We start from the raw sequence: 27,810 nt of genomic DNA, 5'->3' as shown, positions 1-27,810 counted from the left end.
GTCTATCAGTCTTACTTGAAAGAAATCTAAAAGAGTGCTATGTTTAACCACTGGGAATAAGTTTTATGTAATAGCTTCAGGCAAGAATCTGATGTGGCAAGGTCTTTTCTTGAATAATTTGCTTGTTTAAATCTCAACTCCTACCCAGTGGGAGCGCCACGGATGAGATTACTCAAAAGTCCCCCCTGAGATGGTAAATCTAAGCAAATAATTCTTTGTAACAAAGGCGACACATTATGAATGTGAGATTAGGTAGAATGGGTGCGGTTGCGATCACATTTAAGCAGTGCTCCTCTGCATTAAGTGGTTGAAGATGGCTGCAAGCAATGCAGGTGTGTGTGTGCGTAAGCCTCTGTGCAATGAGAGGTAGAGAGAGAGAGCGAGGGAGCCCGGGATCAGTGTGCTGCGCTGTTCACTGCAGCAGTACACCAGCCCTGGATCTCTGTCCGTACAGAGGTGCTGACTGCCTGCCCCCCTGCCTCTCTGCCCCTCTTTCTATGCTTTCCTCAAGAGGATGTGCTGATGATGCTCTCTTTCATTACTCCAGAAGGAGGGAGACAAGCTGTAGGTTTAGCAAAAACCCGCAGGGAACCAGCCATCCTGATTCCCTTCAGTCTGAAAGCCTGCCAGCATTTTGGTTTGCATTTATTTCTTTTCTCTGTCTTAATAGTTAACAGTTTTCATTGATTGTGCAGGCTGTGGCCTCCCTGCTCTGTGCTGGAGCCCATTTCCTCCCTGTACTGCTTCAAACCCAATTTACCTTACTGTTGTGTACGTAAACACTACAGTGCTCGCACAGGGGCTGTTCAGTCATATCAAAGTCAGAGTAAAATCAGCTGCCTCCTTTTGTCTCATTTCAAAGATATGCCCTGCATGATTATTCAGGGTTAATCAAGGTCAGATGTGTTCCTTCCAGCGTTGCTGCTTTAATGCTTATTGAAGGTACATTGTGTACCTAACTACAGAAAAGATACAAGAACAGTTCAGGGATATGGCTTTTTAAGTGTCTTGTTTCATATTCTATAGTATTTGCACTAATTGAAGAACCTTTGTTTCTCATCACATATCCTCAAATGATGCACTGGCCATATACTAAATTAGGGATGAGTCTCATTTCAGTATTCTCATGTACCATATGACTGGATGTGTGCCCATGGGCTAAAGCAAAAAGAGTAGGAAGAGAGGTAGGGGTTGGGGGCAAAGAGATAATGGATGAGTCCAAAACTAAACTAAAGCTGTCATGCTATGAAACCTAGTTGACTTAGTAGGAATAAGGGCATTACAACTTAACTGTATTACAGCTTAAGTCGAATTATATTTTAATTTTTTCCCTGCTGTCTTTTTTTTGTGATCTTTGGCTTTAATAATGAATGGAAACGTGTGGGGCTTCCTTTTACTAGTAAAACAGACCGCTTTTCTTCAATGATGCTGTAGGGAGTCCCTCTTTATCCCCACTGTGACACTGTGATTCCTTCTCAGCCTTCCTCTTGTACAGTTGCCTTTGCAGCCACATCTCTCTCTGTGGCTCACATCCTCTAAATGACCTTCAGTGGCACAGAACTGACTGGCTCTTTTCACCACACCAGGCAACTTCGGTTAAACAGCACTGTTTAAACAATGGATTTTTTTCCCTTCCCACCCTGTCTGTTTCTTCCCCAGGAGGAGACCTGAGTGAATGCTGCTAAAACTTGTGTAATTACCATTTTGCCACCAAATGATAGGCGCTTTTGCGCATCATCAAGGGAAAAGTGGCTTCCCTTTTTAACTGAAGAGAGGGTAGGGGGACGGGTACTCTAAAATAACACACAGCACTTGTACCATTCAGAGCTTGATGTAAATAACACTCTTGCTTGGGAAAGCAACTCCTCCCTAAGTTGATTTAGTATTCTTGTCCCCATGTGTGAAAATGGGATATGCTCTGCTGTAAAAAAAAAAAAAAAAAAAAAAAAGTGTATTGGAATACGCTCTGTATCAGCAGTACAGACACTGTCATGTGTTTGCTTACAACAGCTTGTGCCTTGCCATGAGCTATCATACAGTACATGAGACATTCAGTCACAGATGGATTAAGTTTGCATCATAAACTATCAAATTGACTGTACTGTCTGTACTATACCTTCTTGGGCTTTTTCCATCATGCGTTCCAGCTTAGCCCATTCAAACACTCACTTCCCCCCCCTCTCTCCCTATCTCCTCTCCGTTCAGTGCCATGCGTGTGCTGCTATCCAAACTGCCGAGGCCTTGGATTGTAGACGAGAAGAAGGACGACGGTTACACCGCACTACACCTGGCTGCCCTCAACAACCATGTGGAGGTGGCTGAGCTTTTGGTGCACCAGGTAATAACACACCAGCACTCACAGACATATATAAATAGCTAATGTTAATATATGGTTAATCACTTAAACTGACAACAAATGCAGTTATTCAAACTGTAGAAAAGACCCCTTCAGTTTACAATTATTAGCCCAAAGCATAGCTGCATCAGCTCAGCCTGCACTCCTGGCATTTTCTGACTACAGACCATTAAGAGCAGCTTCCACTGCACTCCCTGCAGCCAGCAAGCTGTAGACCAGTTGAAGCTGCTATAACTGCCATTTTTTTTTTATTGAATCCATACGGTTCACAGGGCCTCCAGGGGTATTCTTTAGTGCTGTTGGGCCTTCATATCCTCCTCCTGCAATCATATCTTTGTGCGCTTTTCCCTTCTGAGATTGCAGGTTTAACTCCCTGAAGACTAACACATACAGGAGTTTACAGCAAAAGTCACCTGACGTGGGAAGTGGGAACTGGGTTAATTAGGATATGGTGCAAGGCAGCAATGTTGCTGCAACATTCCAACGCATGAATGCTCGCTGTGCAAGCTACCTTTAAGCTGGGACAGCCCTTTTCTCAAGTCCCTGCAATGGGCTGGTTCGCAGTGATGGCTCAGCTTTCTATTCAGAAATTGCACCACACTACAAGGTGCACTGCAGATTCCCTGCCAGCCAGCCAGCCAGTCAGTCAGTCAGTCTTATTACTTGGGGATTTCACACACTGCCTGATCACAATGATTATCTTCCCTCCACATCTCCTCAGCTGAGGTGTTCGCAATTGGAAATGACAATCACATGCAGCGCTATTGTAGGATGTGTTTTTTCCAACCCCCTAGGTGATACTTTGTTGGTCTGCAGGGTTGAAGGAAGGAAGGTTCTGTCATGGCACATAAAGCCAGAATGGTTGTTTCAATCTTTCATGTGCTGAACAAATATTTTACTTTTTGACTGAATTCTGTTTGACTCTTTTTTTCTGTTTGTTTGTCTACATTTATCACTTTTCTGTCACATCTACATGCACATATGCATGTGTGATTCATTATGGTGGGCTGTTAATGTATGCACAAATTCCCATATGTTTATTGTGTGTGTTTGCTCCTCTCCTGTTCCCGCCTCCCAGGGCAGTGCCAGTTTAGACATCCAGAATGTCAACCAGCAGACGGCATTACATCTGGCAGTGGAGCGTCAACACACCCAGATAGTCCGGGTTAGTGGGCCCTCTTAATTTTTATTCTTTTTCTTATGCCTTCTATAATTTTTTTCTCCTCCTTTCCCCTCTCACTTCCACCACAAACTGAAGCTAATGTCTGTAGTTATCTCTCTATCAGTCCCACATTCTGGGCTATACACAAAAGGGAGTAGAACAACATCACTGTAGCCCCACATTTAATTTATACTGGTGGATGTCCTGCAGTTGAATGAGGTCCTGCTTCAGATTGATGCTGTGTAAGGGAAAATGCTCTTTGAGGCAGTGTCTTGGTTAGAGTCATTTGGCGTAGTGTTGGATTGAGATTGCTGCGTTGCCATCTTGTGGACTCAAGAAAAAATGCACTTCATAATTGGGGAATACAACACTGAGGCAGTTCATTGTAAGCAGCATCCTTATAAATCAGCACTGTGGCATTTGCATTGTAGCATAAAATTAAAGTTGTTTTATGGTTGTCGCTAGGGTTTCTGTTTGACTGCCTGTTTGTGTGACTGTATATTCATATGTTTTTCCTAACAGCTGCTGGTGCGGGCAGAGGCCAAGCTTGATGTGCAGGACAAGGACGGAGACACACCACTTCACGAGGCACTGCGTCACCACACACTGTCCCAATTGCGACAACTCCAAGATATGCAGGACGTCAGCAAAGTGGAGCCCTGGGAACCCTCCAAGAACACAGTACATATACATCTATTATTCACTGTTCCTCCTAGATTACAGTAATTTAATCGGGTCAATGTTCCTTAAGTACATCACCGCATTTAGGTGTTCATACATAAAAATGAAACAACTTTGTGTGTAGTCTTAACAGCCAAGATGGTAAATGGACTGTACTTGTATAGTACCTTTCTAGTCTTCCGACCACTCAAAGCGCTTCACACTACATATCACATTCACCCCATTCACCCACTGATGGCAGATGCTAACTGCTCATCAGTTCAAAGAAACTAACTAATCATTCACACACACTTACACACCGAAGGCACAGCCCTCTGGATCTTTTTGGGATTCAGTGTCTTGCCCAAGGGCAACTTGTGACTAAGTATTTTCAAGAACCCACCGAAGGACACGTGGGCTGGGGGTTCTTCCGATTGGTAGACGACCCGCTCTCTAAGGCACAGCCGCCCCAAGAGATATAGTTAAGTCAAGTAACAGCAGGCTCAATGTGGACACCAGAAGTCAATTGTAGAAATCAGGAAATGTGGCACCTCATTATCCAATAGGCTGATGCGATTCAAGTAAACATTCCCAAATATATTTGGCAAGAAAAGGCACACAGACTAATATATCATGTTATAAGAACTTTATACTACCTGGCTTTGCTCTAGTGCTACTCATGGCTCTTTAAAATGCTCTTTAAAAGGCTGTGAAAGATACCAAAGTTAGAGAAAACCTGTATAAACATGTAGAGAAGAACACAAACCACTCACAGGAGGAAAACAATGTTTTTTAAAGCATCAGGTCGAGTGTGCAGTCACCTTCATAAATATGTGGCATGTTTGCTCTGTCAAGAACTGAATGTTTGTCCCTTACAACACTACCAGTGAGAGTATAATCATGTTACGGTATTTAGCATTTAAGATTTTGGGCGATTGTATTTAGGCTTTTCTTCCTGTATACACACCTGTATGAAGATCAATATGTGAACCACTGCCCGATGTGTGAAAAATGATGACAGATTACACTTCGACAGGAAGCTCAGTGCTCCTTAGTCCTCCGTCAGGACTCCGTCCGAATCACTGGACAGCCCAGTCTGCACCGGCCCATCAGAAAGCAGCCCGACACTAGCACAGAGCAGTCAACCAGCTCATTGCAGCCTCTTGACCAACCTGAATGAGTTTGTCCCTCTGTAGAGGGGCATGTCAGACCTGAACCCTCTTCATATTATCACCACATCACTGATCCCTACAGGGATGAGTTTAAGGCTACAGGGCCTAGCTGCAGCTACAGCCTTACGTTACCTGTCACCTTCTGTCTTCCCCCCCATGTATTTCTCTTCTCCTCCTCCGCTTCCTCTCTTCTATCCCCCTTCCTGCCCTCCCTGGTTCCCCAGCAGAGGAGCGGAACAGACAGACAGCAGGCCTAATTGAGATATGTGCAGTTGGGTCGCTCTCCCATTGCCGCCCGCCCCCCCTGGCCCCAGCCTGATGAGAATTGAATTAGCCGGCCCGGTGGCTCCATCAGCAGAGATGTAAAAGCTACTGGTTGAAGACAATCAGACATGGAAGGCCCAAATTGCTAGAGAGAGAGAGGCGTTGAGTTGGGGTAGACTTGAATGAGGTGATGAGCTGGAGGAGGGAGAGAGAGATGGGAAAGTTAATGGGATTTCGGGTGGGGGTGAGGGGGTTACACTGTCTGACAGTCATCATAAGGCATGTCTTTGATTGGCTAATTGGTGGTGTTCTGATTGCACTTTGACTTGGTTCATCTACATTTAACTCATTCAGTCATCTGAATAATAAATAAGGTAGAGACAAGACACTGTTCCCATTGGATTCAACGTGAAAACAATCTTTAGTGTCAAAAGTCAAATGCGTGATGTTTTATCTGTTTTTGTGTTTCTGTCTGGCTCCCTGCAGTTAATCATGGGCTTGGGCACCCAGGGGGCAGAAAAGAAGAGTGCAGCATCCATTGCCTGCTTCCTTGCAGCTAATGGAGCAGACTTGACCATTCGTAACAAGAAGGGCCAGTCCCCTCTAGACCTGTGTCCTGACCCCAGCCTCTGCAAGGCTCTGGCCAAATGCCACAAAGAGAAGAGCAGGTAAACATCCCTTGAAGGAATAGTTTGACATTTTGGGAAATACACCTATTTGCTATCTTGCCAAGAGTTAGATGGGAAGATCAATAACACGCTCATGTCTGTCTGTTAAGTATGAAGCCTGGAGCCAGGTGACAGATAGCTTAGCTTAGCATAAAGACTGGAAACAGGGTAAAACAGCTAGTGTACTCTTTAGTTGTATATCGCTTTGGACAAAAGTGTCTGCCAAATGAATGTAATGTAATATAATGCCAGGATTGTCAAAGGTAAAAAAAAATCTGCCTACCAGCACCTCTAAAGCTCAATAATTAACACATCTTGACACATATCTTGTTTGTTTAATCTGAACAAAAACTGAGGTGAAAAAATTAAAATTTTTGGTTTTAGAGATGGTTTACTGGACTCATTTTTCACCAGGAGCAGTGGCTTCCTGGAGTCTCTGGAAGCTGGCATTAACTCCGCCCCCCTCCCTAAAAAATTGTAGTTTTTATGCTTCGCTTTTTTATGGATTAACTAAGCCTCCATCAGGCTATGTCTGGCCATATCAAAACAGTCACGCAGACTTAGATTTATATATCTATTTTATTTATTAAGTCTGCTTTTCACACTTATGTGGCCAAATAGCACTTAACCGTTCATCAAACTGACGTTACAATGCTTCTGGAAAGTCTTTAAACAGGCATGAAGCCCTTGTTACACACAGGGTTCAAAAGGATGAACTTACAGGAATGTGTTTGATGCTGTTAAGTATGTTCATGGACCCACTGCGACTGAAACAACACCTGAAAGGGGAAAAAGGAAGAGAGCACCATCACAGGAAAAACATCAGACGACCTTATTGATTTTCTTTCTTTGCTAAAAATGTTTCATGTAGGGTTTTGTTTCCTTTTCCTCCTTCTTTTCCTTTTGTAGTCTCTCTCTGCCTCCCCTCATTTTCTTTGTTCTCTGTCAGCCTCTCTTGCTTGTAATCTCTTCTGCTCTCACACACTGTGGTTTTATTCTCAATGTTCCAGCGGCCAGGTTGGCACCCGCAGCCCGTCTCTGAACAGCAACATTGAGTCACTGGAGGAGTGTATGGTGTGTTCAGACATGAAGAGAGACACTCTGTTCGGGCCCTGTGGACACATCGCCACCTGCTCCCTCTGCTCGCCTCGTGTCAAGAAGTGTCTCATCTGCAAGGATCAGGTCCAGTCAAGAACCAAGGTATCAGAAGCACTACTACTGTCTGTTTTACTCAGAAATACATACATAACAAACAGTGGATAGACACTTGTATTCCCTTTTGTTGTTTAATTTGTCCCTCCACAGATTGAAGAGTGCGTAGTCTGCTCTGACAAAAAGGCAGCCGTGTTGTTCCAGCCCTGTGGTCACATGTGCGCTTGTGAGAGTAAGTTACACATATTTCAACATCATAACCTTGACATTTGCACCTGCTGCTCGAATTTGGCCTGAATGGGGGAAAAAAAAAGTATATAAAATAGACTTTGCATCCAGGTCTGAACAATATGTGTTTTGTTATTACCAGACTGTGCCAGCCTCATGAAGAAGTGCGTACAGTGTCGGGCTGTGGTGGAACGCCGCACCCCTTTCGTTCTTTGCTGTGGAGGGAAAGGTATGGAGGATGATGCCGCTGATGATGATGATGATGATGATGATGATGATGATGATGATGATGACCTTAGTGAGTGAATCTTCCACACGTTCCCTTTTAATTCCCCCTTTTTTCCTTCTTTCTTTTCTTCTTTTTTAGTTTCCACTGTCAAATATATTTTCAAAATATCTGCTTTAGCCCTTTTTATCTTTTGCTTTGTTGCTGCCTTGCTTATGCATTTTATTCCTTTGTTTGCATCACTGATACTTTGTTTTGTTTTTTGTCATCATAGTAGACATGTTAGAAATCTACTCATTAAGTCAGACATTTGAATCAGTCAATCTTACTTTCTAAACTCTTTTCCACTACTAGATCTGGCATGTTTTAATCATTGCATCCATTTTGATCATGTCATTTGTATTAGCTTCTGTTTAGCTATTGGCTGAAATGGACAGTGGCTTCGCAAATGCTTGGCTGCCTTGTCTGAAATCCACCACATGGATCTTCCAAAGAGAGAGGATTTTGTGTTTCAAATCAATCTTTTTATAAGCAGGATCTCAGAAGCCATTTCTAGATTGAGTTTTGCTGACCCGCATTGAATAATACAATAATGTCATAGTATACAGACAGCCTGATTACCTTATTCATGTCTCTGTGGCCTCTAAAAGTTTGACTAATCACATTCACATAAAATGGATGAACTTATTTGTAAGCATATGCTAAACGTCCTGTAGTCATAATGATATATGCATATTAATACCCACATGAATGTGAAAAAGAACTGAATTATAATACCTCCCTCATAGAGAATTTCTAAATATGGACACAAAACAGTTGGAATGATAAAATATTTTAGATAAAACACCTAACAAGCAAGTTTTTCAGTTGCACAGAAGCCATGAATGTCATCAGTTTTACCTAAAATATGACTTTTCACACGTGGATGTAACTGAATAGTGATGTAATGTAGTGTGTAAATATATTTACTTTTGGTTGCATTCACAATCCATCTTCTTGTCTTCAAGTTGAACACAGTGTTTTATTGCCCATATCCTTCTTTTAGTGATGCATCTCACTAGTGGTTATTTCTATGGTGTTGTCCACATTTTATGTTGAGTTAAAAGGGAAACTGTTGTAAGTTCACTAACTTCATGTTTACCCCGTATTAATAATTTTACATTTCTCCAAGTGTCACGTTGTTGGCATGCAAATCTTACCTGCAGTCATTACCAGACGTGCAAAAGTGAATACAGACTCAAAGACACATACACTCATGCAAGGGGCAGCATTGATTGTTTATCTCCTTTCCCTTCATCCCAGTAACACTGACTGTTAATGTCTGTTACAAAAGCAAATCTAGTGCACAAAATTCATCCGTCACTTTGATTATTTTGACTCCCTACTTCTCTAGTTTAGTACTTGGTTTTCATAATGTACTTATAGCCGAGTGAGCACAGGCATTAGACTCATGCTTTAGCATTGGCTGATGGCAAAAAGAGAAAAAATCACTTGCTGCTATGCATTTTAACTGTTAGTTCTAAATGGAAGAGACTCTATTTCCCTCTCTTTCCCTGATCACTGTTTCCAACTTGCTAGCTTTCTCTTCAAATTCTTTCTCTGAACCTCCTTTAGAGGCTGTAGTGAGTAGTTTTGGTCCTCAGCCCAACTGTTGAGCTGGTGAGGACGGCTCCTGCTGTAACAATGTGACTGGTTATTCCCAGCAGGGAGCTCTAACAGTATGGCAGGGGGATCGCAGGATCTTCTCCAGCCCAACAATCTGGCACTAAGTTGGTGTAAGTATACCTCTATGATCCCCTCCCTTATCAGACTCTTTTTTTTTTTTTTTTTTTTTTAAAGAGCTCCCCACAGTGCTGCCCTGGCCCCTATGCCTAATCCCCCCCCAAACCCCCTCCCTTCTCTTGCAGGGATACACACACCCTAAACAGTATATGTTGATACACTATAAATGTGATGCACATGCCAAGAATCACACTGGTGCCCACTGCTCACTATTTCTGGCAGATGTTTGCCAGCCTGGAATGGGGTCCCCAACAGTGCCTCAGTCCAGCTAATTCTTATGGAGTTTTGAGATAATATATTCAGGCAGTTTCACACTGGTATCATTATACACATGCATCCTGTGTCTCTTACAATGCCAGTAGTGTTGTATGATGTTTTGTTCTGTGCCAGTTTAGATTTCAGATAATTACAAAGTATACATTTCTGAATTCAAATCATTTAAAAGTGAATGCATTGCCAACACAGATGGCTAGAGCCCAAGTTTGATCTGCCAAACATAATAAAATTCAGAGTGCATGTGTTTGTGATCCAAGCTTGTTCACAAAAATCATGTTTTAAATATAATCTAGCTACCAGCTTATTTCAGAATGGCAATGTTGGTGTGTCTGCATTTCTGTTTAATTGGCAATATAGTTTATCATTATGAGGAGGTGAAGTTTGATGTGGCCACTAGTGCAAACTGTTTTGTTTAGTCTTGCGGCTGGTAGTTGAATTCCGTTTTTGTCCTCAACATGTCTTTTTACTGTTGTGTCCAAACAGCTAGCGGAAACATCCCAGCCTTGCAGAGAGACAAGGACAACACCAACGTCAACGCTGATGTGCAGAAGCTACAGCAACAGCTCCAGGACATCAAGGAACAGGTAAGCACTGTAGAACAGTCCGCAAGTGTGGTACTCCTGCCGTTAATAATCTACACCTGAGGTACAGTGAATGTGAACATGTTGTTCCATCCCACCAGTGTGCACTGTTTTGAGTTACAGGTTGCTGGCCCCCATTTGGTTGGGTGTGTCAGGGTGAAAACCAAAACTGGTGTTGCATGAGTACGTCTAAAACTGTGTCTGGAACTGCTGCATCTAGAAATGCAGGGGTTCTCCAGCTCTGCAGTTAGATGATATTGAGAAAGCTGCAAGCAGCAGGCCAAGCAATTCACTTATGTGAACTGCTGGACACAGTGACCCTCAGACAGGCATAGCCCCAGGTTCCTCCCGCTTTGCCGCGGCTGGGGCAGTCGCAGGCATCCGTTGCCTTCGTCACCCCACGTGCAGACCGAACAGGCACGTTTTGAACGGGCACTGCACTAGTTTTATAAAAGATGCAAAATCAGCAAATCCTCACATTTGAGAAGCTTGTACCAGTTTCTTGATAAATTACTTAAACGATTAATCTGTTATGAAAATTGTCTCTATTTGGTTGATTGACTAATTTGACTATCAGCTAATCATTTCAGCTCTACTGATTATTTTCAAGACTACACACAGGCTTTACAGGACATTCAGTGCACAACCATTTCTGTTGAAAATAAAGTTTTACCATAATGTGACTAAGCTGGACACACCCCGTTTGTTACGTAGACACACACCAGGTGTGACTCATGAACTACAAAGGAAGAATAAAATAGAACTGGGAAGTGATGAACACTGCTGTGAAATGTGTTTGTGTGATCAAACAGTTGTCTGTGTCATAAAGTTTTTGTACAAGGCTTGGCTCAGTTAGTGATTCTCTGTGTTGTCTTTTTTTTAAAGTTGAAATGACTTTATCACAACAAAACATGAACTGTGATTTCTTCACTTCATCTGTCTGCAGACCATGTGTCCGGTGTGTCTGGACCGGCTGAAGAACATGATCTTCATGTGCGGCCACGGCACCTGCCAGCTGTGTGGGGACCGAATGAGTGAGTGCCCCATCTGCCGCAAGGCCATTGAGCGCCGCATCCTCCTCTACTAGATGCCCCCCACAGACTCTCTCTCTTCTCTTAAAGCCCACACCGACCACGCCCGCAAAGCCACAATCACACCAGCTGCTGCTGCTGCTGCTACTGCTGCTGCTACTCGACCATCCTCACAGCACCCGAGTCAGCCAGCCAAGGGCGTTCTCAAATGTCTTATTGGACACAACAAATGCCCTCTTAATGGTTTGATTGTGTTCAGATGGAATTTCTGTTACAAAACAAGGAAAAAATATGAATTGACTTTTATCAGTTTTGCTGTTCATCATGTGTTCATCATCTGTCATCATGTATATCTGCAGCCAGAAAGATGCACGCATCACAGGCGTTGCCTTTTTCTCATTTTTCTCTCTGCCTTTCTTTTCCCACCATTCCCTTCTCATTCTCCTTTTCTCTGTTTATACTTGGCATGTGAAACTTTTTCTCTGATTGAGTCTATGGTGGCTCCTTTAGACTCATGGTCTTGGATATGAACTTTAGTTAGGAGTAAGTCCCATTTCTGGATGTCATCTTAGAACAGCTCTACGAATCAGAGCAAATTCAGAAGTGTAGAGGAGGTGATGTAGAGGTCAGCCTGTTACCTTAGATTTTAAGTTGTCATGCATCTGTCGCAGTCAGTGCCAGCTGCAGTCAAGTTTTATTGTATTTGTAAATCTTTATGCACGTATATTGGTATCGGAAGCTCCAGGATTTTAAGTACTTCATTTTTCATGACAGTATGGCAAGTTTGTGACATATTACTGTTTGCACCACTTAAAGGTTCAGTGAGTGTTTTAGCATCATGTCTGTGTCAGTTGTGATACACTGCATGCAGACTGTCCTTGCAGTTGAAGACCATATGTTGGCAGTTTTGCACTAGAAAAGCTGAGTCAAGGTAGAAGGTCTTTTCTGCACCGGCTGTGGAGGTCCACTTCAGCTCAGTAATAAAACACAGTTTGAGTTGTAGTAACAGCCAGGTAGCACACCACACCCGTACTGTGTTTACCAAGCTGTACCAAGAACGACAACGGTGTTGCATCACCCTTTTGGCTGTGAATTCCAGAGCCACCGTGTAGGAATTCAAGACAAACACACAAACTCATTCAGCTTCTGTCCAGTGATCTGCCCATGTTGTACCTGTTTGTTGTACACACAAACCCACATGATGCAAACATTTCTGTAACAAGAGTATCTTGTCACAACTTGATGTTAAACTGTTGAGACTTGGTGGTATTGTCTGACAAAAAATGTACAATTCAATCAGCATTGCTAATTTACCATTGATGACTCTGTGCCATTTGCTTCCAAAAATCTACTTGTTAAATAACTTGTATGGGGATAAGGTGCTCTTTATCTTGTATTACTTTTTTTATTTAAGTCTATTTCCTTTTTATCAAAATCAACATTTATTGAGCTAGAGAGTACAATCTATTAGAACACTAAGATGAAAATGTAGAATAAATTATTTTGTATTGCTGCCCAGAAAATAGGATTTATAGGTATCACTGCCTTCCTAATATGTAGCCTCAAAATCTGAATCATTCTGCTTATTAATGTTGAGATACGTTTGTGATGTTTTTTATTTGCTTTTTGTTGGCAATAGCTTTCTAGTAATCATCAGTAGAAGCATTTTTCTCTGAAATAGGTCTCTGTATGCCTAACTTGTTCATTTGTGAAACAGAAAAAAAAGACATTTTGTTGTCAAAAGTGTCAAGTATCTTTTCACCGGTGTTTTATTTTGGAGGAAAGCTAATGATTTTTTTAAGACAGAACTTGCCTTACCTCTTTTAAAAGGCAGTTGCCCATGCGGAGACTCAGCAAGGTGGCTAGCTATGTGGGAATTTGCAACCACATTCAAGCATTTTTTATTTTTTTTCCTTTTAGGACTGAAAGCAACTTTTTTGACTACAGTTTTGATTCCTTTCATTGATCATGATAACACTTTAAGCTAGAAGCACTAATACGCTTTATGGTAGTGTTGTCTTGTTATGGTTGTTATGAAAAAGCCTATTTTGTACTTTATTTTCAATACCTGTAATCGTCCTGTTGGAAAAGTATCAGTAGTATTTTCTTTGGCATGAATGTTTGACATATGCAGTACGACATGTTGAAACATGAAATGTTCGGACTGTATTGCTAATAAGTGCTTTTAAAACAACCATATAGCTGAAATAAAGTTCTAAATGAACCATGGGACATTGGAAGTTTGTTGTTCTAACTTCTACTGAATTGTTCATTAGCTTGTTTTTTGTTTTGTTTTTCAAGTTGAGCTCAGATGTAGTTAGCTTCTTATAAGCAGAAAATTAACATTTTGTTGCTTTTCTCCTGCTGTGCAGCGTCTGCCTCAAAGAGGAGACAGGGTGGCAGAGATGGGAGGTGTGAGGTAATTGAAAATGCTAACACCTAATAATGACTCGGCACCGGCATGCTATAGGTCAGCTATGCTAATCAGAGAGAGAAGAGCAAAGAGCAAGAGTAAAGAAAACCTCTCAGGAGAGATGAGAGAGGCCCAAATAGAGTGATGCATTTTCTCCAGTGAGTGGTGTGACAGCGGGACATCTCGCAAGGCATCTTCCTAGCACTAAGGAATTATGACCAAAGGCCATTTATGTTCTAGCTTATTGACTAATCCATTCATAACCTGGACGTCTTTGGGCTTGGCTCACATGCAGCAGCAGTACGCAGCTGCTCATAACAAGACATTTATCATGCTGTCACCCTCTCACTTCGTCAATGCACACTGACTGTAGGGGAGACTCTGACGCCTCTTTATACCCTCTCAGATCTCTGTGACTTGGCACAAGGCCTAGACAGTTGGTGTATAGTGCTGTGTCTTTTTATACTGAAGTAGCTGTCTTTAAAACAATGGGTACTCATATGGTTTTCCTGCTACAGTGTTAGACATTGAGTGAATGGCAGCCGCCATTTTCTGCTTGGAGAATACATACACTAAATGGCCATAAGTATGTGGACATCCCAGTCACTTGGACATGTTTCTTCTGCAGCTGTTTTTCATTGTTTGGCCCCTTAGTTCCACATAAGGGAAATCTTGATGCTACAGCATACAATGATATTGTAAAATTAGATTTATTATTGTGGAGGTTTTTCATTGTAGATTACCTCATTTTACCAATGTTTATTTGGATGGTTGGTGTACTTTAATGGTAATTATGTATATTTCACTGTTCAAAATGTCCTTGTTTTTGTGAAGATGCAGAACTAACCAAACCAAAAGTAGGACTGCAGCTAAGGATTATTTTCATTATCGATTAATCTGCTGATTATTTTCTTGATTAATCGATTACTTGTTTGGACTATGAAATGTCTAAAAAAATGTGTTAGTCGACAAACAGTCCAAAACCCAAAGAAGTATACATTAATATAAAACAGAGAAGGCAAAAATCCTGATGTGTGATGAAGCTGGACCCAGAGAATGTTTGGCCTTTTTGCTTAATAAATTGCATAAATGATTGATCGAATTTCAAAATAGCTGCCGATGAATTTTCTGTCCATCGACTAATTCTTGCAGCTACAGTTGTATGCAGTAAGAATACAGTTAACAGTTAACGCTAAGAGCAGCAACATTACAATATTCTGGATAATGTGATAATAGTGTGCTTCCAACTTTGTAGCAGCAGTTAGGGGAAGGCCCTTTAGCCCTTTATTGCCCAACACCATTGGCTGAGCTCACTGATGCTCTTGTGGCTGAGTGGGAGCAAATCCTTGCAGCCAGGTTCCAAAATCTTGTGGAAAGCTTTCCCTGATGAGTGGAGGCTCATTAGCAGCAGATGCCCAGGGTTTTGCAATGAGGTGTTCAACAATCACATATGAGTGTGATATTTGCATGTCCACATACTTTTGGCCATGTAGTGTATGTCAGAATTATAAAAAAACCCATAAAATTAGATCTTTAAAATAGTCTACAAGCTGAATAGAGACATTCAGGGGTGAATGTCAGGACCAGGCTGCTTGTCCATCATTGTGACTGACTGCAGACCAGTCCTGCCATGCTGACTGTCTGTCAGGGTGCTGGAGATGCCACTATCTCTCCCCTGGCCACAGCCTGATCCTGGGGAGGATCCCTGACCGCCGCGCCTGCTGGTTTCAGCTGCTTGAAGGCTGCAGTGTTTGCAGACTGGACTGCAGGGGTTGTTACTCCCACACCAGGGGGTCAGCTAATCCACCGGCTGCCCCACAGCGTGTGAGTGATGGTGGCCCGGCACTGCAGGCTTCACTGAGCAGCAGATAGAGATGAATTGAACCCCTGGAGAGGAGAGTGGTCAACCACGATCAGGAAAATGACTGTGACCCTGCTTCAAGTCTCTGCTGTGATCACTGAGAAGGGTCGGTGACATCCATCTGCCGGTGAAGTCAGCATGCCGCAGGGGAGGAAAAGTCTGTGCCTGCCTCCCCCCCAGGCTTTGCCCTTGGTGTTGGTTCTGAAGTTATGACCTGACAGAGATGAATATATTCTCTCCACATCTACTGTGAAGTGAAGCTCTGACAACAGGCTTTTGACATGCAGGTTTCAGAGCACATCACAAGGTGGCAGTACATCCAATGACTAAATACTGTAGGCCTCTCCTGTCATATATAGACTTATATTTGTGCTGCAGAGGACAAATCAACAAAATGTCTGAGTTAATCGTGCATTCTATTTTGGTGTGACAGCTAGTTATAGACACCATCATTCATCTAGAGGTTAAATATTTAGTTGTCTCAGAGCAATAGGCTCACTTGTTAATCCTCACCTTGGCTGGCAGAAAAGCTTAAATTTACTACCACATCTTGATACAGAACTTGAACTCCACATGTTGTGATCCCAATTGTGCTCCGTTCCTGCTAGAAACAGCATGAAGGATATTTCACTAAATTGTCTGAGCAAAACTTAAACCCAGACTAAGAAGTGATGATCATTCAGGGCCTCAGCATCAAGCTATGAAAACAAAAAGGTTTACTTAATGGACATTAAGTAACATTTTTCTGATTTCACTGGATTGATTTATGAAGTCTCAATGGGAAATTAATTCTGGGTCTGGCGTATTTTCCACCAACAGAAAAGAGGGTAAAGTTAGAGAATTAGACCTTGAATCATTGCCGTCTGCAGCATATTTCTTATTACACAACATTAGTTTAAATTTTCAGACTTCAAATTCTCAGTCAGTATTTTTGTTTTTTGTTAAACCTGTAGCTGCAGAAATCATTTCTTCCCTGGATTTGGACCACACAGATTAAAAAAAATGGGGACAATAGGCCTACTTCTTTCCATCTGTTTTGGCCACTTGGGCTTTCCTTCCATGTTGGAGGAATTGATCACTGACTGTCTGAAGGTCCTCTCCCTCATGTCATCCAGTTCAGAAGTCCGATTGAATTTATTGTCTCAGTTTATGGTCAGGGCTGAGCAAAGTGCAATCTGGCTGTCTGGACAGACTCTTTAAAGACCAGAGAAGAAGGGAAGGGCCGAACGTCCAGCCCAGGGATTTGTTTGTGTTGCATTTTGGGACCAATTTTTGGACTTTGAGCCAGTTGTCAAAGTGAGGACATAAACTGTTTTGTTTTAACTGCTTTCTGGTTTCTGGTGCATTCAGCTTCTGCTGAATGCACCAGAAACTGTCTGAATTTTCATCATTATTTACAGTTAGGGTAAAGTTTAGCATATATTAGTCGTGGTTACGGTTATGGTAAACCTTCAAGTCACTCAGAGTCCCCAAAGATGTTTGTGTGTTGTATGGGTGGGTTGATGTACCTGACAGCAGCAGCCCCACCTCCACAGTAAAGCCATAAACAGCTATCCTCTCATAGGCCCCTGATATGCTGATTGCTTTATTAATATTGATCAGGGCAAAGTGTCAAACCACTCGTCCATCTCTCTCTCTCTCTCAGTGGTGTGTTATGTGTTATTTATGCATGTAGAGGGAGAAGGTTAACACAAACAACAAAAATTTCTATAAGTAAAAAAAAGCACAAAGTAACTTGTATTTTAACTAGTATTTTTTCTAGTGTGTGATCTACTTTTTTGTGACTTAAAGGCCCAGTGTGTAACATTTAGGAGGAGCTATTGGCAGAAATGGAATATAATATTTATAAGTATGTTGTCATTATTGTATAATGAGCTGAAAATAAGAATCACTGTGTTTTCATTAACGTTACCTTAGAATAAGCCGTTTTTATCTACAGAGGGAGTGGGTCCCCTTCCCAAGAGGTCGCCATGTTTCTACAGAAACATGCCCAGAACGGACAAACCAAACACTGGCCCTAGATAGTGCTGTTCACGTTTTTCGTGATACACAAATTATTTTTCACTTTCATTAACATTGCGTGATAGGTCAATGCAACAAAACATAACAGCCACCTCAAACATCACTGTAGAAACAAATGCAGCAGGTATGTAAGAAAGAAGCAATTAGGCATGTGATTTTTCCGGATTCATCCGGAATTCCAGATTTTCCAACCTGCGCTCAAGTAAAAATGTCTTCCTTGTGAACATACAGTTTTTGATAACAACTGTTTTTGATAACAAGCTGCCATGTTCATGATGTTATTTCAGTCCAAGTATTTGATATTTGTGCATATGTACATGATAATTAAGTGTTTTCTGGTTTTCACAAATGTATGTTAAGTATGTGAAATATTTTCAATTTAGAAGTACATAATAAATGCTAGGCTGAGATGATGAGGATTCAGCTAGGCGCAACCATTTTTGACATATTGTAATTCTAATAGTTTTGGAAATGTATCCAGACATATATAGTGGTTGCACTTGCAGGTTTGCATATCATAGAAGACTGGACTATTGGCCTTGTCAGAGGTCTGCGCTCTCCGAGTGCCCTTCTAGTTACATTTTGTATTCTACAAACATAAAATCATGTGCATGTGGTATCAGAACAGGAGGGTGTTTGCAAGATGTGCACTAGGTCACATCCAGTATTCCTTACTCAATAGCAATTATTTGGAGTTCAACGTTTAAGGACAAATTGCATCAATTGCAAATGCTTTACTAATTATCACAGTTAATTTGCCTTCTGGTTTTAGAGGCCCACACGTTTGATCCTGAGTTGATTTAATTATTTTCATTTAATGATTTTGACAAAGCAAAACTTGCCTTTCAACATCCACAAAACAAATATTCTGTGGCTTTTGACCTATTGGTTGTGGCCCCAATCAGTGCTGTCCTTATCGTCCCAGCACGATTGGAGGCTGGAGCCTGCAAGCCACATTTACAGTGCAAATGTTATCGTTCCAATGACACTTTAAACAGTCTTTATCAATATATAGTCATTCAAGGTTTATGAGCTTTGATAAAAATGCCACTAGCCAAGCAGGGTCATTACAATGTGAAGCTACGAGGTGTATTTTTAGATTATAATTACTATTTTCTGTGGATCTTCTGGAACTTTTAATGCTCAACAGGTAAAATAAACACTCAGCATGTCAAGAGGACAAAGTGGACTAAGTGCAAAAGATATTGATTTTCTCCTCAGGAGTAGCAGTGTAAGGGCAAACTACAGTGTGAGTTTGGCAGAACCTTATCATCCCATTATCTTTAAAACAGTGGGTTATCATAATTGCTTACTTAATAATTCTATAAAACTGTGGAGCTGCAACCTTTGCCTAGGTAGTAAACTGTCAAGTGCTTTTGATGCTGAGATTGAAAAGATTCCTGACGAGGTAAGAAATGCTGCAACCTATTAATTTTATTGGGTAGATTACAAACACTAACAAAGCAGCAATTTCCAGTCAACTTAAATGGTTAAAAATACATGAATAATGGATTAACTAACACAAAGAACTAGTATTAGTATGCTCATATTTTAGATTTATTTCTTTGAAAAAACATTAACTATCAGTATTACACTGTCACATCAGAGCAACAAGTAAATTATTCAAGTAATTAACCAATAGAAACCAGAGCCCTCTTTAGATGTGATTCATTTCGCACCTCCACAAGAATGTAGAACAATTGGGTAGACATACTTAATCAACAAGTGCAAACCTCATCACATTTAACTCTCAACTAAGCAAACAAGGTGTTGATGACACTGTCCTCCTGCATGGTGCCAGGTGATGATTTGTAAACAAGGTTGGCTTTGGGATCAGTATTTAAGCCACATGCGAGTAGAGAGTTCAACAGTTTGTAATCCTTGTGAACTCAGATAGAGACAATAAGGAAACTCCCCAAGCCAGAGTTTACTGAATTCCCCTGAGCAATCCTTTTTGTTTCTTACAATTTTTTTCCATTTCTAAAAAAAAAAAAAAAAAAGGGGTTCTATGGAGACAGCAAATGCTACAAAGACACGTTGTGTAACAAAACAAGCGTACATCTGACAGGTGTTTGCCTCTGCCGAGCAGGCAGTAACCTTGGAGGGAGTAGACAGGAATGTAGCAGCCCTATCTGAGCTCAGAGGGAAATACTGACTGCAAAGGCCGTTTTTTGTTCGGAGAGAAAAATCAATATTCCAGAGTCCATCACACGAGCAGGCATTTTGGTGTGTTTTTTTTCAGGTGGGTTCCAGCTATGTGAAACAGGCTCAGAGTGAACCCTGGAAAAATAGTTAATGCCTAACTTCTTTATCTTTGTTTTACAGCCAGGGGTTGTACCTCCAAATCAATACACGATACACAAATATCCCAGGGCTCCATGTTCTAGACAGAGAGCAATGATGAGAGCTTGAGAGTTAGCCAGCTTCACACCACCTGGCAGAGAGAAAGGTCTTTTTTAAAGGCCAGAATAAGCTTCTGGTAGAGTCACTGTTGAAAGAGTGAGGCTAGACCAGGGCTCCTATGGAAAGCAAAAGGCAATACTTTATCAACATTCACATGTTTTGACAATTTGAAGGTTGTACCTGGCTAATGTCTGAAAAGCACTGACATTTCGGGAAATACGCTAATTTACTTTCTTGCCGAGACTTAGACAAGAAGATCAATACCACTCTCCTTTCTGTACCGTGAAAATGAAGCTACAGCAAGCAGACGGTTAGCTTAGCATAGGCCTAAAGGCTGGAGACTGTATGGCGGCCAAGAAAGAGTCTGGCACATAAACCCCCGTAACACTGCAACTTGATGTTTTTACACTTTGGTTTTTGTACAAATTGCAAACAATATATAATGTGTTAATTAGTGAGCTTTGGAGACGCTGGTAGGCAGATTTTGTTACCTTTGGACAGAGTCAGGATAGCTGTTTTCAGTCTTTATGCTAAGCTAAGCTAACCGGCTCCTGGTTGTATTTTCATGTTTAGCATACGAGCATGAGAATGGTATCAGTCTTCTCATTTAACTCTTGGCAAGCGTATTTCTCAAATTTCAAACTATTCTTTTAACAAACATCTTTATATTTACAAGTAGCCTATCCATATAAATTATTAAAGATTTTCTACTTTTTGCTTTGTGTCTGAATCAAGAAGAGACTAATATTGATTTTCACTGAATATTTTCAACCTGCATTGGAAGAATTTTCACTCTGTTAATATTAGGGTTGAAGGTCTCAGCATGCAGCCTGGGAATGCAGCATCTGGACCTTGATAGCAGACCAGCAGTTTTCCGTTATGTTATTACAAACCCCTTGGATGGACAGCCGAAACCCGCTAGATGTTTACAGCAAAGACCAACAAGCTTGAGGTTTTCTCTCCTCTCTGTGTCTACGCTGACCAAGATAGTTGATATCTGTCACTGTCTGGCACTCCGTCCCTGCAGACCTTGCAGCGAATCAACAGAGCAGCTCCCAGACAGATAAAATGCCACATCAGAGTTTCAGGGGCCTAAAGTAGGTTCCAGTTCCCAACCACTGTTATGGTGAGAGAAAGGAGCATCCACTTAGGGAGGACAGACAACCCCCCCCCCCCCCTCTGATAGTAGCTGGTAATCTCTGAGGTCGACCTGTCAGTCAGGTCCTGGAGACAGATGACGTGAGGCCCCTGATAGGCTGTCTCCAACGGAGGAGACACCAGCCGGCCGCACGGGCTGCTAGGACAGAGAGCAGGACCCAAGGCGACGGACGGATGGCGGGGCTGACGGGGGAGGGCAGGAGAGATGAAGACAAGGTGGGTCAGGGAGGTGGTGTGGCAGAGGAATGCCAAGGCAGAGAGGTGGGGGTCATGGAGAAGGTCTCCTGATGAGCAGAGAGACAGTTCTCTGCTGGAGATCGTTGCGTGGCTGACAAAGTTTACTTAACACCAACCCCTGGGAGCTCGGGTCACCGGGGGGAGGAGACCCCGTTCGCCTCCAGCTCAGAGAGTTAGATTGTTGTCACAGAAAAAGATCTGGAGAACAGTGAAGAGGTTGAATGATTAAGTGCCTCTGTGTTACTGAGAGAAGGATTTGCTGGTCCAGTTCAGATGTTTTAGATTGGTTTTCTACCATCTAAGCAGCCACTGGCTCACATTCAAGTCAATACAGTACGCAAATCGACTTGGAATAATTACATTACCATTTCTTCAGTTAGTTTTTGATTAAGTTACATTGTTGTTGTACATATGATAATACAGCTTGCAAGCAGGGACACCTCTGACAATTCCTCCTTATTGGGACATTTAAGAAAACAGCTGTTGTTTAAGACTCATATATATAGACTCATACAGCAGCCATGTTCGTGGTAATGAAGAATCAAATACAGTGTGGCTCATTGATGTGTTTTTAATAATTTTTGACAACAATGGAGGACTGTGGTTGTGCTGGAAGGTGCTGGGGTTTGAATGTGTCTAATTGTGGGGCTGAAAAGCAAAGCACTGCTGAAAATGAATTCAGTCTAAAATTCAAAAACAAAGGTGAAAACAAATTGCTTTCAATATTTAGATTGAAAAGTCCTAATAATCCAAAACCATTATTTGTAATTACTTCAGTATTTAAGCACAAAACGAATCTATAAAACAGCTAGAAAATTACATTCATTAGTTATATACAAAAATTCTTTGTGTCAGTGGTTATCATAAAGGCATTTCCAGTTGACATCTGACATTTTCATCCTTAAAAGAGGTCACCGTCTTGGCCCTGCCTCAGGTACACAGAATATAATACATGTGCCAAATGTTTCCACTTTGTTTCACTTTTTGGCTCTGTGCACTGTAACAGAGATACACTGTCACTAGGCAACTGACAAAGGCTATCAGTATTACTTTAATATGTACACAAATCCAAAGTAATCCTGAATGAGTAGCGATAGTCATTTGTTTAATGTAAAGATGTTATCAATTTTCACAAACTGGCAGTGTTGGCTAACTTCTTCCCTGTTCTTTAATCAGAGTAAGTCTTCACTTCAGCCCAGCACAGCAGACAGTGTTCCCTCGATGGCAGCTACTGCCCATGACTCCTATTAGATTACAGGGGAGATTTATCGAACTGGCTTCCGGTTTTCAGATAGGATAGTGACAACACTTATCTCTAGATATTCCCTTATCAAAAAACAATTTAGTGCGAGAAACAGACATTAGCCCAGATTTTTTTACACTGCTCCAGCTTAGCCTCCTCGGTACAAGGGTGTGTTTGCACTGTGCACACACACCTCCATTTGCCCAGATAGAGAAGCATTAACATTGCCTTAGTGCGCTCTTGATGTCACTGCCATTACGTTCGCATCAAGCTCTTGGACTTTGAGACTTGATCAAGTCTGCTTGGACGTGGAATACTGAAAAAGGTATCACAAACCAACTGTAGAAAGAAGAGACCTGACTGCTGTAAAGTTTTTGGAAGAACTTGTGTGCATGTACATTTATGCAGAAGTGTTGGGTGTGCGTGTGGTTGTCCTGGCAGCAGGGATGGGCCAGCAGGCCAGACTTAGCAGCTGGTGAGAGAGGTCACTACAGGAGAAGGAGCAGGTGGGTCACCATGAGGTTATCCTGACCTGAACCTGATTTTATGCTGCCCCTATTTATCAAGGACCTAGGGAGGCATGTGTTTGTGTGAGGGTTTTTTTGTATGGATATGTGCCAGCAATGCATGCTTGTGTGTGTGTGTGTGTGTGTGTGTGTGTGTGTATCTATGTGTAGAGAGAGAGAGAGAGATTAGCAATGGCTAATTTTCGAAGCAGCTACAAGATTTTGACAGAAGTGTTTGTCAAATATTAATTTGTGTGTGTGAAGCCAGAAGGCCATCAGGGGGAGTTGGGCAGACAGATAGCATTCACTCCTGTTACTATGACCCTGGAGGGAGAGCTGGAAGAGAAGAGAAGAGAAGAGAGAAAAACTGGGCAATAAAGTTGTGCAGAACATGCCATGGCTTTATGAAGCTAATAATAAAGTTTGATCGCAAATTGACTCTGTTCTGTTAACCAGATCTCGCTTTTTTTGGGAGTGTTTCTCGCCAAACACCTGTTGGCATGTCACATGAGATGGTTCATGTAACGTGTCCAACATGCATCCAGACTATTTGTTCTTTCCATGGATGATGCCTGTAAAAGGGGCTGCAGGTGCTTGGACCAGGGGCACGGTGTCTAGAGGCCACGTTAACTATTAACACAGCCATATAACACTGTTACTGATTAGCACCTCTTGCTCTTGAGCCTCCCACTGACCTAAGTCACAGGTAGGAATCCTGCTAGGTGTGTATTTGTGTGTGTGCACGCTCCTGTGGTGTGGCTTTTACACACCAGCCATGTGTGGTGTTGGAAAGCAGCCTCCCTCCTAGTCATAATTCCTTCTTCTTCTTCCTCTCCCTCCCTCTATTCATCCCTCTTTGCTTCCTTCTCTCCCACGCAGACTTGTTCACGCAGTTCAATCCTCTCTCCCTCGCTGGATCTTTTCAATGACCTTCATGATCACCTTTATCCTTTCTGCCATAAAATGCCAAGACGTAAAGATGTCTTAAAGTTAAGAGGAACCGTGTTTGGCACGTAGTGCTCCAGGTACTTTACTCTGGGGCAAAAGTCTAAGGTGTAGAGGACACTGATGAATGACTCACAGCACATGTACAGCAAGGCCTATTGCTGCGAGATGAGGAAATATTAAAGTGCTTTGTGATAAGAACTCGGCTTGTGCTACATTACGTTGTAATATTTCCAACATAGCGCAGAAGATAAATACTCTCGTTAGCAATTTATAAATGATTCTTTAGCCAAATAAAACATCATCAAAGCTCTGTAATGAGACATGTTGATTTTAATTTTGATTTTGGTTGGTGCGGTGCACCTTATTGATCAGCCACTGCCATTAACCGCTACATCCTTCCAATTGCCCCTTCCTTTGAGATGAAATGTCTTTAAAGAAATAGTTCAACATTTTGTGAAATACACTAATTCACTTCTTTTCTAGAGTTAGATGAGAAGATTGATACCTCTCTGATGTTTGTGCGTTAAGTTTAGAGGTAGACCCAGGAGGTGATTAGCCTAGCTTAGCATAGAGATTGGAAGCAGGGGGAAACAACTAGCCTAGCTCTCTCCATAGTTCAGAAATGTGTCCCCCAGCACCTCTAAAGCTCACTAATTAACATGTTTTATCTTGTTTGTTTAATCAGTGGTTTTAAGGGGGGATACATTTATCTGTCCTTACAGCATGTAACTCCCCATAAAAACACAAATTGTAATTTTTACATTTTAGTTTTTGTACTGTTTTTTGTGTATGTTTTCTAGATCATGAATCATGTTTTATCAAATAAATTAGCAAATTATATTTTTTCTGGCAAAATTTGAATATGTTATGACACCGAACTGTAGTCAGCACCCTGTTGCTCGCACTCGCACTCCGTAGGCACGAGCGTGCATCCTGGGCATCAGCTAAAACTGTGAAAATGGCTGAACCGGGACCAAACACAGCCCCTGAAACCGACTGAGGCCAATTTGACAACAACTACTATTCTGACTCCGGGGACGACGAAGACATGGCGGCTTCAGGCAGGGACAGGAGAGGCGTGAAGCAGGAGAGGAGTGAGAGGGAGGTCAGGCATCAGTCAGTGCCCACCTCCGGAGGCCTGAGCGGGGGTTTCGGCGGGGTCCACCCCAGGGTGCCAGGAGCCAAACCACCTCGGTAGTGTATTCCCTGTCATCAAATTGTCCACATGCTGTTATAGGCAAGAAAGTCAGGGAAGGTCACAAGTTATGTTAAGTCACACATTAGCAATAAAAAGCAATTAATACATGTAAAAAACTCCACACAGTACCTTCAAGGGGTCAGTTATACATATATATAAATATATATATATATATATAAATTACAGTTACTACTTTCTACCACAGAAATAGTCCCTCTAGCTTGACCCCAGCCCTTTGACACAAAGACAAACCCTGGCCAGTGTGTGTGGTTTGTTTTGATAGACACCGGTCAGCAGCTTAGGTGGTTAAGTTCCACTAAGCCCAGTATTTACAGATCTGCTAGAACGCAGCCTTACAGCCTCAAGATGCTGCATCCAGGCAGGCAGACATCACTGAGGTCTGAGGCCTGGACTGGGCTGATATTATCCATGAAACACGATTAACATAAAATGATAATGCTGGTGAATCAAGGCGAGGATGGATTGGCTGTTACAGCTGGTATCTTCAGTGTGACTCCAAGACACAATGTGTGGAATTTTGTGGTAAAGAAGACCATAAAATGATATCTAGCTTTTGTCTTTTATGCTTTTTTTGCTCCTGATCTACATTCATCTGCTGCAAGATGAAAAACCTGCTGATTTTGAGATCTCCGTCTTTAACATTTCTGCTTCCACTCCAATACAAGGTGAATGGAATTTCATTTGTGGTGCTCACAGTATTGAAATATTCAGTTAAAAAAATGTCAGTGTCCCCGTTAATCTAGATAAGGCACAGAGTAAGTCAGGAGGACTTCTCCTTTTGAAGTTCAGAATAGGATAGGATTTATTTTTGTCTGGGTTTGGAAACAGAATCAAATTAGATTTTTTTTTTAAGTTTATATGTTCATAAAGTTATCTACCAACAGTTTTCCAGCTACAGGTGTACCACACAGTCTTTATATATTTATATTATGGTTATACAATTTTTTTGTCATGATAACTGCATTCTTGTGAAATACTTGGCAATGTGGACGTGACTTTGACACTGAAAGGAAATCAGGCCAATCGAGAACTGAACCAATGGTAAGTCAGATCAGCCATGTCTTTCTTGGGCTCTTTTGTTGAGGCGTACAGTGGAAGTCACAATAAGGGATTTAACTGTACGTGCTGCAGATCACCCTGATATGGGTGGCAGTGGCGGTCAGAGCAGAAACTGGATGTGTTTGTTAGATACTGGAGAAGGGCAACACCACTCATATTTAATTTTGCTGTCATATTCACACAAGGAAGTTCTGCATTTGAAACCAATCTGTTACTGTGAAGTAGAAGGCATTGTGACACATTGTTTTTTTACTAAGCCGCGTGTTTTCCACCAACAGGGAAACGAACCAGTCTGAGATATTATACTCCCACCATGGGCAAACATGCAAACACAGCGAGCCACTGCTCCGCATGGTACAGTACACACCGTTAGAGAGGTCACAAAGGAAGGCGCATGATTGGTGTGTTTGACAGCGATCTGATAAAACCATAATTGGAGCATGTAGAATGCATATGTTTTTCAGTCAAACAAAAGCTCTGGTCACGCCATAGAAACTGCTTCTCAATCTTTTCATTGTCTGGCAACTGACTAAAGTGAAGGAGAGGGCGACAGAAACCTTCAAGTCAGTCTGAGAGTGTGTTTAATGTGTGTGGAAGGGGAGCTGTGTGAGTGTGTGTTTGTCTGCATGTATTTGAGGCTGTGAAGAGGCAAGGTTGTACGGTCATGGAAGGACAAGTGGCATGAAAAGTCGGCCATTTTCTGGTGGAGCTCCAGACCCCTTTGAGTGGAGCTCAAATCTTATCAGATCTCAGAGGGCTTATTTGTTCTTCTGACTGAAAAGCTATAGACACATTTGAACACATTTTTCCCCGGAAAGAAAGTTTAACTGTATTTACAGAAGGTCAAGGCCAAACTTCGGCATTTCCTACTTGGAGAGAGAGTTTCTTTGAAACATTGTTTAGCATCTCGCTGCTATTTCTGCATGCATTTAGAAGGTCGGTTCTACCAATGAAAACTATTGACAGTGGTCTCTGTAAATGAACCACATTAAACCTAGATTTATACTTGACGCAAGGAGTTATGCTGCAGATATTTACAGCATATGTTTTATTTTATATCAAATTTGACCTGTTGATAGCACCACTATTTTTTACCATTTCACCATTATTTTTGTCACTCAAACACAAGCAGCCTAAGCTAACCAATCAGTTCTTGTGGTGTCCACGTGGTATGTGTAGCCCC

At 41.8% G+C, this 27,810-nt stretch overlaps 1 protein-coding gene across 4 annotated transcripts in view; it reads left to right on the top strand.

Moving 5' to 3' along the window:
* The window catches only part of mib1 (MIB E3 ubiquitin protein ligase 1), a 55,440-nt gene extending 41,653 nt beyond the window's left edge, over nucleotides 1-13,787 (top strand). Inside the window, exons 13-22 of one of the 4 annotated variants that reach the window (XM_044221129.1) lie at nucleotides 2,206-2,338; nucleotides 3,435-3,521; nucleotides 4,041-4,199; nucleotides 6,101-6,282; nucleotides 7,293-7,482; nucleotides 7,588-7,666; nucleotides 7,805-7,891; nucleotides 9,595-9,663; nucleotides 10,430-10,530; nucleotides 11,474-13,787. In XM_044221129.1, the coding sequence (XP_044077064.1) occupies nucleotides 2,206-2,338; nucleotides 3,435-3,521; nucleotides 4,041-4,199; nucleotides 6,101-6,282; nucleotides 7,293-7,482; nucleotides 7,588-7,666; nucleotides 7,805-7,891; nucleotides 9,595-9,663; nucleotides 10,430-10,530; nucleotides 11,474-11,614 (1,228 nt within the window). In that variant the 3' untranslated portion in view covers nucleotides 11,615-13,787. Of the gene's footprint in view, nucleotides 1-2,205; nucleotides 2,339-3,434; nucleotides 3,522-4,040; nucleotides 4,200-6,100; nucleotides 6,283-7,292; nucleotides 7,483-7,587; nucleotides 7,667-7,804; nucleotides 7,961-9,591; nucleotides 9,664-10,429; nucleotides 10,531-11,473 lie in introns of all 4 variants that reach the window. The other 3 variants (XM_044221128.1, XM_044221127.1, XM_044221126.1) reach the window with 3 other exon arrangements.
* The last annotated feature ends 14,023 nt before the right edge of the window (nucleotides 13,788-27,810 follow it).

This window comes from Siniperca chuatsi, linkage group LG13 (assembly GCF_020085105.1).
Source record: "Siniperca chuatsi isolate FFG_IHB_CAS linkage group LG13, ASM2008510v1, whole genome shotgun sequence".
NCBI classification, from domain to species: domain Eukaryota; kingdom Metazoa; phylum Chordata; class Actinopteri; order Centrarchiformes; family Sinipercidae; genus Siniperca; species Siniperca chuatsi.
The sequence above is the reverse complement of the archived record's forward strand: the minus strand, read 5'-3'. Positions and strand labels throughout refer to the sequence as shown.